The 12845-nt window shown below is 44.0% G+C and overlaps 1 protein-coding gene across 2 annotated transcripts in view; it reads right to left on the bottom strand.

Annotated features, from left to right (window-relative positions):
- Positions 1-5922: 5922 nt before the first annotated feature.
- LOC8026741 (UDP-GlcNAc:betaGal beta-1,3-N-acetylglucosaminyltransferase-like protein 1) overlaps positions 5923-12845 on the bottom strand; it is a 31277-nt gene continuing 24354 nt past the window's right edge. For both annotated transcript variants that reach the window (XM_042294531.1, XM_042294530.1), the window contains exons 11-13: positions 11796-11864; positions 11668-11742; positions 5923-6396 (exon numbers count right to left, since the gene is read on the bottom strand). In XM_042294531.1, the coding sequence (XP_042150465.1) occupies positions 6316-6396; positions 11668-11742; positions 11796-11864 (225 nt within the window). In that variant the 3' untranslated portion in view covers positions 5923-6315. The remainder of the gene's footprint in view (positions 6397-11667; positions 11743-11795; positions 11865-12845) is intronic.

The following is a 12845-nucleotide window of genomic DNA, read 5'->3' on the forward strand; positions in this document are numbered from 1 at the left end:
TTTCCGACGGTTTGCCCATTCATTTCCCTCGATCATTTTGAGTACGAGGGGGTTGCGTGCAATTCATACGGATTACCAAAACTTTTCACTTTCAAGTTGTTTGCCAATTGCAGTCGTTTCCCTCTGGAATTTTATTGGAGGATAAGATCCTTGGCAGGCTGCAAGCTGCAACTCGAAGGAAATGCACTCAGCTTACGGGGGAGGTACGGACCGGATGCCGAAAATAGACTCTGGAAACACCTTATGGTCGAGTTGTGGTTGGAAGCTCTTCTGGCAGTTTTCCAATGGCAGCCCTCGAGAGATTTATTAATGCGAAATTGCATCCTAGTGGAAGTTAACCCAAATCTCACGTCTGTTTCTGGCATGGCACTGCTCATCGCCGCCTCGAGACTGGGGAAAGTAGAGCAAGTGAAGGGGAAGGATGGCCCCAGTAGTGAAAGGGTAGATGCCCACATCTGCACCTGTTGCTCTGTATGCCCCATTGGCCACCTGCCAAGCACATGCACATGTTGACACGGTGTGAGGAGTCTCCCCACGTAACACCCTTTCACCTCAGTCTGTGTCCTCCCAGGCTCTGTTCCAACTTGGTCCTACTCCGGAGTAAAGGTTTCGTACCGTGGCGTTTCAAAACTTGCTCGAGCTTGCTCGATGACGTCGGGACTGGCGTTCCATAAGCAGGTTCTTTACTCCGGAGTAATAGACCCTTTCCGAAATTCAGCCTGGCCACTTTGATCACTATCATCATCACTGGAACATCATCTGTGCCATACCAACGGCGGCCTTCTAGTGACTGATAAAGGAAGACGTTGAAGATGCTCCTAAGCGGATGATGCGGAGCCTGTATATTCGGGGGGTTAGCACGACGCAATGTATGAACGGAACACAAGAGCTACGTAAGCGTTCATTTCTAATAACTCGGATTCAGTCAAGCTGTGGGCAGCACACAATTGGCTTTAAAGCCCCTTGATGTATAGAATTTTACCGAGGCGTCTGTGTGGTTTGGGGCTTTGTTCTGACTGCAGGTTCTTGGTCACCATCGAACTAAAAGTGATCGAGAAAGAACTCACATTGAACGATTCCTCGCGTGCCGTTGATTTGCGAAAGTGACGGTGTCTGATAAAATGCAAGTTCATTACGGCCATTGGTATGGCAAAACCTAAACTGCTATATGAACCACCAGATGGCACTGAATTTCGGAAAGGGTCTACTACTCATGTTGCCCTTCTCTAATCGGTGGGTAACGTCGAATTCAATAAAGACGTCATGTGATCTGTCTGCTGTGTGCTCGTCTGGCTGTATCGAGTCTGTCTAGATGCCACAATCGAGGTCTTCGCGCAGTCTCGCAGCTCCTGTTCTTTCTAAAGCCGTGCTAAGTGAAAGCAAGGAGATCATTGTCTTCACCGAAGTCTAGCAACTTGATGTTGGCCATTAGTTCAAATGTTTGGCACAATATCGATGTAAGTGGTACTGGGCGGTAGTTGCCTGCGGCGTAGGTTGACTTGCCTTTGCCCAAAACATTTTGGGATCCTCTTTTCTTGGCAATGTGGCATACATGGCTGGTGTAGGCCACATGAATGGCCGATTTGAGGGACTTCTGGAGTTGCTTCACTTCTTGGAGCAGAACTGGGCAAACCAGGCGCGCAGTTTTCTTAACCCTTTAAGTGCCTCGGTTGAGCAGAGCTCGTCGGCCGCTTTCTGATTAAAAATGCCATGGACGAGCTGAGCTCGTCCAGTGGTTTTTTCTGTAGCCCTCAATTCCACGGACGAGCTAGGCTTGTCCGAGTAGTTTGCAGGGCTGATCATAGATGGCAGCACTCTTTTTAGTTAGCAACTTTTTTTTTCGCCGCCGCTGATTTTTAAAATATTCTGGCGGGCTAGTTGGTTATACATATTAAATTACAAATAGCGCTAGGACGAGGACAGACGCCTGTCCTCGTCCTGTCCACTTCTTCGTCTGTCCTCGTCCTAGCGCTATTTGTAATTTAAAACGCTGATTTTTGCATAATAAACTTTTGAAATTGTATTTGCGATACTAGAGGAATAAAAATTGCTATTTTTAGGTCATGTCTCTTCCAAGATTGTTATGGTGGCAAGGGGCAGTGAAGCAAAGATTTCTGTACTTCCCAGTCAGCAACGTTTGCTTATATCCCCGCCATAGCTAAATAAACTGCATTTATGCCGAGGCCATCCTAGATCACAACACTGCTATTGCTAAGAGTGGGCTATCCTTAGGTGTTCAGAAAAATATAGCAAATCAACCCAAAAACAGGCGGCGGGCTATCTTTTGGGGGCAAGGCACCTGTTGGGATTTTACGGTAGTTTATTTTAGAGTGAAAAATACCCTGTGAATTTTTTGGAGGGACACCTATTTTGCAGATATATTATTAAATTTATATGCACTAAAAGAGCTAGATTCCGGCTTTTTGGTGATATCAAGGTTCTTTATGTTATGTTGGTCGACATGCAAGAACTTCCCAAACTTTGGCAAAAATCGTTGACTTTTTTTTTCTAAATTATTCTAAAATACTTTTCTTTATTACATGTCATAAAATCTATTTTTAAAGTGCCACAGAAGAGTTCTAGTGCAGTAGTGTGAGAGGTGAAAGAATAGCGAGCAGTCAAACATGTAATCTTCAACAGGTGGAAGAAACGCCAGTTTTCACCTTGCTCGGTCGTTCGTGTCAGGAATTCCCCCAGCACATATTAATTTTAATTTTTTAATTAAACATTTATTTGACTTTAAACTTGTGCCTGAATTGAGATGAAAATTCCATCTACTAAATTGTCTGATGACAATAAAAAGCTTATAACTATTACTCTCTGAAAGTCTCGTGTGGGATACCAGGGCACTTGGGGCAAACAAGCTATTTACGACGGGGATAAGCTGAGCTAGTTGATTATACATTGGCAGCTTACTAGCAAGGAAGGGTCATCTGACCCTGCTGATGACGTGACTTCTGCTGGTTTTTCTCTCCACTCGTGCTTCCCTACCCTCGGCGCGCCACAACGGGCAGGTCTGCGTTAAAATTTTAATTGGTTATTACGATGCTCTTACTAATAAGATCAAAAGAAAACTTTTGATCTTATGATCTTCAAAAGAATTTGAAGAAACTTACTGTTTCTTCAAATTCAAGGACCTCTCCGGCTTCCATTTAAGGAGAGGGCACTCCTTCGTGAGAGGATTGCCTGTGGAAGCTACAGGGCAGACGTCATGCTCTCTCCCAGCACATGTAACCCCCTTGGGTGCCACAAGCCATGCAGTGCAAACGGCACCAAATTCAGAAATCGGAGAGGGAATTTGGCACCTTTTCTAATAACTACTCAATACAATACAAAACCATCTTTATTTACTTTCTTTGAAAACAATACAATATAAAACCCACATAAGCCAATAATGGCTTGTGCGTGGGACGCAACAGGAGCCTCTGCTTTTTATTGCGCAGATAACAAAAAAACAACCGAGCATACCAATATACCCCAAATGTTAATTACTGCAGTTCCACCTCCTTTTACAGCTAATATTAATTCCTCTAACTTGAAGAATATATATGTAAAACACGTCCAATAATACTGAATTAGTATTTAAATACTGTAAAGAATACTAGCATTCGTGATTTACTAGGTAATTCTAATAAATGAAGAGAAAAGAGAACCTTTTATATTATGCGTTTTTGGGGAAACTTCATCTATTCCTATTACATTTTATCGGTCCTTTCTTTCCCGGCTCAATTACCATCCTTTTGCTAGTTCTTTTTTTTTTATTCTGGGGGATTTTGTGTACTAGCTCATCCGGCAATTTATTAAAAAGCTTAGGTACAAAATATTTCCTTGTGGCCTCTCCATATTTTTACCTCATAAATGGTTCAACAAATTATTCAATCTTAATGTCCTTTCTTTTACATTTTCCAGCCTACCATAAAATACCGGGCAAGCGCCCGCTCAAAATTTAGAGATAATCGCGAAAAAATGGGGGATGGGCGCTTGTCTGGTCATCAATTTTACATATAAATCTGCATGTATATTCTCAAATCTTAAACATTTGGAAATGGCCGCTTAGTGTGGAATGGGCGGATGTGCAGTATTCTACGGTAGCTTCTTTGTTTAAAAAATGTTTTATAATAATATCATACTTCATTTGATCTCTGAAACCTTACATTCCCTGTTCTTTATGCATATAGGTAGTCCGAGAGATCAGTTTCTTCGCTTCGGTAACCAATATTCTTAACTCTTCTTTTTTTAATTGATTCTAGCTTTAGTTGTAAATATATGGCACTGCCCGTAAACTGTTAACCCAACACTGTTCTGATACAATACTAGGGCTGGGCGTCGGTTAAAACTTTTAACCCGATTATTCGCCACCCTTTAATCGATTAATCGGACTCGTTCATTTCCATGCATAATGTTTTTTAAGTCAAAATTATTATATTTTGTCGTTGCTGTTTTTGTGATAAACGGTGTAATATACAATTTCTGATGCAGGGCAGAGAGGTTTGTTGATACTCTCCAACCAGCCTCCTTCGATTGTTTACAATAGTCTCTGCTGCGCTAAACGGCCACTCGAACGGCGTTGAAGTGGTCGGGACACAAGTAAACCTCTGTACTTGTCAAAAGTTGCAAATCTCCCCTACAGTCAGTTTACTTGAGGCTAAAAATTTACCTAAAGTGTGCCCGTCATACAGGTGTCTCGCCCAGGTCTGTGTGGTGAAAGAGTTAGATTTTTTATTCTATTTTGGTTCGTCAAAATTGAGAGGTTAACCGGTTAATATTAATCGCGATTAAAGCATTAATCGATAGGTTAATCTATCAATTGCCCAGCTTAGCTTATGTGCCATTACAATCCGACTACAATAATGTGCTTGGTTTTGATGTAGATTAATTGATTTTATTATTATTGGAAGTTTCATTTTCAAATCTAAGTACTCAATTCAGCACATTTCTGTAAACTGTAAGGTCTGCATAATCTAATAAGGTGAAAATGAAAGTGCTAGGCTAATTTAAAAGTAATTTGCGACACCTTCAAATTTTTCACTTTCAAGACTATTTTTCACAAATTGTAGGAGGACTTTAAGAAAGCTGATGCCATATTTAAAGGGATACTTCAACGAAACTTGAAATATTCCCGTCGTATTCAAAAATAGGTTGAATATGATCCACAATATCCGTAAATGACAATCGCATGTTTGTATTTTGAGCATGGTGGCTGTATTTTTTACTATGAACGGCCCACTCTGGCAAGCGCTCGGAGAAGGCCCAGCGGAGATTACGTGACATCCAACGCAATCGTAACGTAGGTCGTCTCAGGACGAGCAAAGCTACGGCGAGGCTGACGTCGAGAGGATGGCCTAGTCGTTCCAGCCACCGAAGCGGCTGCTTTTGTACGAATTTTGAGTGACGGGTTAATCTTCTGTAATCTTGTAGGGGGACAATAGCGACTTCTGCGACACACAAAAGGCATTCTCGGGGAGAGGGGAGTTCCTCCTGCCCCTCTTCTCTCGTCGTGGCCGGAGGCGAGACAACCTCCGTCACTGGCTGTCAGGGGTCCTAGACTGGCATTACAAACGAGGCGTTAGCGACATCCACCAGGTGCTCTTTGCTAATCGTTTAATTTGTTTTAAAATTCCTTTTCGTGACTTTTTTAACAAGATATTGGTACGTTCGATGTGATGCTGCTCGTTTGAACACACATAGACCAAAAAATGAGCGCCGAAATTTAGTTGTAGTATCCCTTTAACATATTTAATAAATACCTCACTATAATTTTAAACCAATACCTCAAGGTAAGAGACCTATATTTTACCGAAATCCTCCAGGGCCAGATGATAAAGAAAATCTTTAAAAACAATTTAAAAAAAAAAGCTCCTTTTATTTGTTTTTTGTTTTTTTTTCCTTCAAAGCACATAGACCCTTGTGAAGCACTCCAGGTATCAATCGATCACAGTTCCATTGTTTTATTTTTGTTGACCACGACGGACAGGACAGCAATAAAGAAGTTTTGGAAGCGATAGTGTGTGCAGCAGTAGTTTGTTAGCCGAGGGATATTGAATGCATCTGGAGAATGCAAACGGGAGATCTTTCGGAACGGATGCACTCGCAAGTTTCCCCCAAGGTAGAAAAAAACCTTTTCCTTTGAAACCTTGAAACTGTGGTTTTGTTTGTGGCTCTTAGGTCGGGTCAGCCTGGCCACCCCTGGTCTATGCCGTCTGTAACAGGGTCTTGCAGCTTGTTTGTGGGTAACAGTTCTGTCCGGCTTGAGAAGCTTTTAGGCGGCTTTACTTGGGAAAATGTCCATCAATTATCAAATATTTACGCGAGATTTCAGGCAAAATGGATGTAGTCCACGCCCTCTTTCAGGTTGAGGGAGGCCAGGTTGGCTTCGAAGGAACCATCCGTCAGGTCCTGCAGCAGAACATGCCACAATGTGTCCTACTCGTAGAAACACACTTGAAACAACCCCACTAATAACATATACGTAACAGAAACAGAGCATCGAAGTTCGAGCAACACTTGTCGCCTGCAAGTGCCCGTCCCCTTGCAACAAACAATGAACGTGACCGCCTGGAAAAATTACCCAAGTTTTTCTAAAAGTGGAGGAGACTCGAAAATTGAAGGATACTTCAAACTTCTTCTATTTAAGACGCACTCGCTGCGACAAGGATCGGATAGCGCCGCGTAGAGAGGAGGAGAGTAGTGAAGGACAAAGGCGAGAGGGAGACGACGTCACGGGGCAGAAGCCAATGCACGCGCAGACGCTGGGGCAAGTCTCAACTACAAAAATTAAAGGAGGATCCAATGGTGGATTCTTACGGAATGCATTAGCGTGACCCTTGGGAAATGCCAGACGTGTTCTTCTTTGGGACCCCGTAACGACGCGAAAAAGAGGCAGCAAAAAATAAAGGCGCAAAAGAGAAAATCATAAGGGACGTGTGTGGCGTTTTTCAAGGGTCATGCTAAGGATCCACCAATGGATCTTCCTTTAACTTTTGTAGTGGTGAGCGCACGCTGGTATGTGCTCCCACTGAGGCTACACGCACGGCCAAAGCATTCCTCAAAGTGTAAACTCGCCGCTGCGCATTCGACGGAGTCGCGCCGAAACGATCGTTTACTTCGACTTCATGTTTTGGCTGTGGCACCATAAAAGTAATCATAATATTTGATTAGGGGGCGTTCTTTCAGTTTCTATTTTAAGGGCACCGCCATACTCTACTTAACGGACTATTTTATTGGTTTCCAATATAGGGAATGCCGTCTCTAATGCCCACTAACTGTATCGGCCACTCTGAAAAGATACCAGCAACATAAATCTGTTGTTAAAACCAAACTCCAAGTTCACGTAAAGAGTAGCTGAAGAGCTTTTAAAAAAAAAATGAGTTGATGGTCGATTCTGACATGTTTGTGCCTGCTGAGTCCAAACGTCACGACCGTTTGACCCAAAATATTCACTAAACGTGAAAAAAAAAAGTTAATAAAACAGAAGGCCAGTCACACGTGAAGCGCCACTGTCATAAAAGGACCATCTCGACTCTCGCTTGCTCCGTTGCTTGCGGAAGTAGTCGGGCGTGCTGAGGCTTCTGCTCTTGTAAACCGGGTTTGGCTTCTGATTTTTCTGAACATTTCGAAGGATCCGGAAAGGGAATGCGTCCAGAGAACCTCGACGTGACAAAGTATGCATTCCGGCCATTGGCAAAGCAGAAAAATGACCCCCAGCAATAATACAGGCAGACACGAGGAACCGCCTGCGCCAATGCGAACTTCATACATTCAGGAACGTACCGACTGCTACTTACTGTAACATAAAACATTGACAATAAACAAAGTGCTATTGACAGGACGCGTCAGGCTGGGTTAGAGTGACCCTCCCCAAAACGGTCAGACGAGAATTTGGCACACATCGGCCTTCATTTGATGGCAGCCCTCAATTCAATGACGAATTCGTGAAAGATTCCTGAGCCTCTACATTCACATACTTCTCCTAAGATTGATTTAGTGCATTTACACCACCAAACATTATTATCGTCCGATCGCATTTCTATGGCACAAAGAACCATTACATGACACACAAACTTTATACACGAACTCATCTCTGTTACGTCACGCCGCGGTGGTGGCGCGTCGGACACACTTCCAGTCCGGGGCTGTGGGCGGAAGTGCCCATGTGAGACGTGTATTCCTGCGTTGTTTTGAAAGGAACCAGACAAAAACCTGCCTTCTCGTCAAAATGCTGCGACTGGGGCTGTACCAAAAGTGTCGAGAAAGATTTGAAGGTCAGTTTTCATGCGCTCGGTTCGTCCGAGAACGCGGATATGTGCCGTGAAAAGGGAAAACCAGACGCCGTCGGACCACGATTGCTTGAACGGGAAGCATTTTGGGTTGAATTCACGGATACTTTGGTCATCAAATTTATTTGTTTTGTTCCAAAATGAGCGCCGGAAAACCGTCAAGTTGTACGGACCACCTGCAGACTACGTTCAGTGCGTCTTCAAGTTCAAACAGCCGCCTGATCGTTCGAACTGTCGTCTGCTCTTTCAAACGTTTCTGCTTGTCGTCTGCTCTTTTAGAGGACACCGGCCCGTAGACCAAACATGGGCCTGGTACTTGCGATAAGAAGTAAGTGCAGGCCTCAAAAAACTTTAAGTTTGAAGGTTGGTAAGCAGGCTGGACGTAAACAGTAGATACAAGGAGGTGTTGATCATTGTTACCAGTGGCCATCACCGACTTGTAATGCCTGATTCACTTGGTTAGATTCTGCTTGCAATTTTCAGTATCGATGTCGAGATCTCAGCTACGGTTCACGCTTTTGCAGTCCGAGCGACGTCGCTACTGAAAATTGTGAGCGAAATCTCATCATGTGAATCGGGCTTTAGCGTACATTCTGCGGCGTCCACGCGGAATGAATCGCCGCATGTCAGATGATTCACGCGAAGTTTTGCGGTGTAACGAGCCTCGGTAATTTCGCTGACTCTGCTCAAGTAGTCAGATATCGTTAGGAGGACGTAGAATCAACAATTTCAACGCCAAAAGGAACGCGGGGACTCGCACCGACGCCGACAACATCGCATTTCAATGGTTTGTTTATGGGCGACAGCGAGCTTCTTGCCCACACCCCCATCGCGCATGCGCGGCGCCGGTGGCGTGTGCTAGGGGTGCTTCGGGTGCTCCGGTTTGTTTGTAAACATGAGTTGGTGTATACAAAAAACACTGCATAAAGTGTAAAAAAAAAAAAAAATTTACAACAGAATGTTACATGCTTTGTATCTCCAAAAAGCAATCTTCAAGAGAATATATACAGTCTCCGGTAATATGAAAGACCCACTGGGAGTGCGTGGCCGAGGCAGTGGCTGGCGCGGGTGCTGCGAGCGCTCCGGGCAATTCCATTCTGCTTCGAGGGGAGGACGTTCACTCGGGGCTCAGCACAATCTGATAAGCGCGTTTCGCTTTAGCTGAGCCCGAGTGAGCGTCCTTTCCTCGAAGCAGAATGGAATTGCCCGGAGCGCTCGCAGCGCCCCCGCCAGCCACCGCCTCGGCCATGCGCTCCCAGTGAGTCTTTCATATTGTCGGAGACTGTACCTATTGAAGGAAAATTTAACGCAATTTATGTTTACGTTTAAAAAATATGCGGGCTCAAATACTATCAGCAGCTGTAAAAAAAAAGTCCATGCTAAAACAAGCTGCACCATGAAAGTTGTATGATGAATTGCATGACCAGCTGTTACAACGAGCCCTCCTGTCCCAAGTGACTGGGTAGATTAAAAAACAAGAGATCTTGGGTCCAGAAAATATGGTCTCTTCAACGATATAAAAAAGGCTAACACTAATGGTGGTTAGCACAAAAAAGCCAATGCAAGTCCGCTATTTGGCTGCATGATTGCGGCTTTTCCAGTACACTGCAGGCAACTAATAACGCGATAGCTTTTTTCTGGAACAGCCAACCTATTGTTCCTACCTAGTTTTGTCTCCCCTTTGCGTGTGCCTTTTAATGCGCTAAATGGCCTTTTTACCTCCAAAAATGGTCGGCAGAGTGTCGGGTTCAGGCAAACCTTCTTCAGACCCAAACCCATACGTACCGTATTTACTCGCAGAATGAACACACTTTTTTTCCGAAAAATCGATGCAAAGTTAGGGCGGGGTTCATTACGCGAGGTAAACTTTTTGCGTCCGTATTTACTCGCATAATGAAGGGACTTTTTATCCTGAAAAATCGAAGTAACTTATCTCTGCGCGCGGCCGCCGACCCCGTAACCAAACTAAACTGTGCAAAAAAAAAAATCCTATTTTTTTTATTTTTTTCAAGTTCCTTGAATTGCTTTTTTTTTTTTTTGCTGTTTTTCGCAAGCTGTCTTGTTTGCTAGGCGTCGCCTTTCGCAAGCTGTCTTGTTTAAAGAACAAAAAGTAAGGGCGCAAACGAGCTGGTGTACATTGCACATGGTTGAAAAAACCCCGAGACTGCGGGTAACGGACACAACACTAAAAAGTCTATTTTTAGTGTTGAGTCGTTTACCGGCAGTCTCGGGGTTTTTTCAACCATCTGTCTTGTTTGCTTAGGCGTTGCTTAGGTGAGGGCTCTCCGCTTATCTTTTTATCTCCTTGCGCGCGGCGCGCGACCCTTGTAACCTAACTGCGCTGTGCAAAAAAAAAAAAAAGAAGAAAAAGCTCTTTTTTTTTAATTTTGTGGGTTTCTTTTTTTTTTTTTCTTTTTGCCGCCTTTCGCAAGCTGTTTCGTTTGCTTAGAGGATTTCTCCGCTCCTCTTTCTTACCTCCTTGCGCGCGGCGCGCGACCCCCCGTAACCAAACATCGCTGTGCAAAAAAAGAAAAAAAAAAAAAAAAAGCTCCTGTTTTTGTTTTTTTAGTTCCGTGTTTTTTTGTTTTTTTTTGCCGCCTTTCGCAGTTTGTTTCGTTCGCTTAGAGCGCTTCTCTTTCTTACTTCCTTGCGCGCGGCGGCGCGCGAACCCAAAATCCAGACTGCGCCGTAAAAAAAAAAAAAAAAAAAAAGAAAAAAAAAAGCTATTTTTGTTCTTTTTTTTTGCTTCCGTTGGATCTTCTCGAATTTTTTTAACGCCTTTTGCAAGGCGTTTTGTTCGCCCACGCTACCCATGCATGCGCGACCTCGCTGCACCAGGATAGAAAAGTGCGTTCATTTCGCGCGCGTGGGGGGAGGGGGTCAAAATTTTGACATCCGAGTTGGGGGTGCGTTTATTACGCGAGTGAAGAAAAAAGTCGAAATTTTGAGAGCCGACTTGGGGGCAGCGTTCATTACGCGAGTGCGTTCATTGTGCGGGTAAATACGGTACACTGTTTTCATATGTGCCGTCCGGAACACATTTCAAACAAAAACGGTGTACTTGCTCAAACTCATCTGTTTGCATAGCGGGAACCTATCCGCCTTTCTGGTTAAGCCGCGCATAAAATGAGGAAATGAATGCAATATTCGTGATGGCCGAGATCTAATTAACTAGGTTCGGGTGTTTCTTCTCATATTTAAAACCGCTTCAGCTTCCCTTTAAGTGTCGCCTTCGACCTTCCGGAATTCAACTGCTTTCAAAATTTGGATACAGAAGATTTCACTAGTGAAATCTTCCGTATCCAAATGACTCCCACAACTACTTTTTAGAGTTTCCAATGATTGTAAGATCTCAGGCGTCACTTTAGGAACAGGTGCTGGGTCATCTCACCATTTTCATGCATACGACGAGCGGCGTGCTTGCAGCGGTGAAGTGGACGATTGGAACCCTGGGCCTGGGTACTTCCTGAGTGCATGAGAGCGTTAGGACAAACCTTACCAATGTGCTGCTTGACTTGCCTTTGACTCTTCGTAGATGTACACTCCCTTGGCTATCTTCTTTTCGTCCACGTCGCAGAATGCCAACACCTAAGGAAACGTCGACAATCAATGTGTCAGCACCAAGTAGTGATGAACAAGCAAATAACAAAAATTAAATGAAAAGGTTAAAAGCGTGAACAAAATGAGGACAATAAAAACGCAAAGACGACAGGACAGGCGCTAACTCTCAACTAATTTTATTAGAAACCATCATCACTTGCATTGCAACCAATCACCACTCTTACAAGCAGCCATTCAGAAAACTCGCTTCTTTTTGAAGCACATAAAGAGAAGGCCTGCTAACGCATTTGTCATCTCTGCTTGATATAAAACACCTCTATAATCTCTCTCTCACATTTATCTTTTACTTTTTTTTTTTTTTAAAGCTTTCTTGCATTTAAAATAGTTCTACAGCCAGCATACCTCCCACAGTAATTTGCAATATGCTTCCCCCCCCCCCCCCCCTGGTCCGCCCCCACGTTGTTGCGCAGAAAAAGATAATGCTTTCGTGCTCTGTCGTTAAAACAGCAACCAGCTTGCCCCCAATGTAAACTTCTCCACAACTTAGTGGTACCTCCTATACGACATTGGTGACACATTCGGTATACTGCACCGCGTGCTTCAGTATGGACCAGCTCAACTGAACCCAAGTTTTAATGCTACAAAAATTAGTTGTCGAAATGAATGACCAATTTGAGCGGTGCTTTTTAGGTTCAGGAGCCGGTGGTGCGGCGACATCGGGGGCATACTCTCGCTGACATTTTCAATGGGCGGAACGTGAACAAAAAGTGTTCAAAATAAAAACTTTACATTCCGATTTTCTCCGACACTTAACATTTTAACAAGCTTTAGACAAACAGCATGTTCCACCCGACGGATGGTTTCCCCCCCACGTACATGGAGCTGAAGTAGAATCAAACTGCCCCGTTTCGCTCTATGCCGCAAGTGCCGCTTCTCAGCGATGCGCCCACGTTGCGGGAGAAGTACACGTACAGGGTTAAGAAACCAAAAATATCCCGAATAGGCCTC

This window comes from Ixodes scapularis, unplaced genomic scaffold (assembly GCF_016920785.2).
Source record: "Ixodes scapularis isolate PalLabHiFi unplaced genomic scaffold, ASM1692078v2 PGA_scaffold6__148_contigs__length_123643588, whole genome shotgun sequence".
Taxonomy (NCBI): Eukaryota; Metazoa; Arthropoda; class Arachnida; order Ixodida; family Ixodidae; genus Ixodes; species Ixodes scapularis.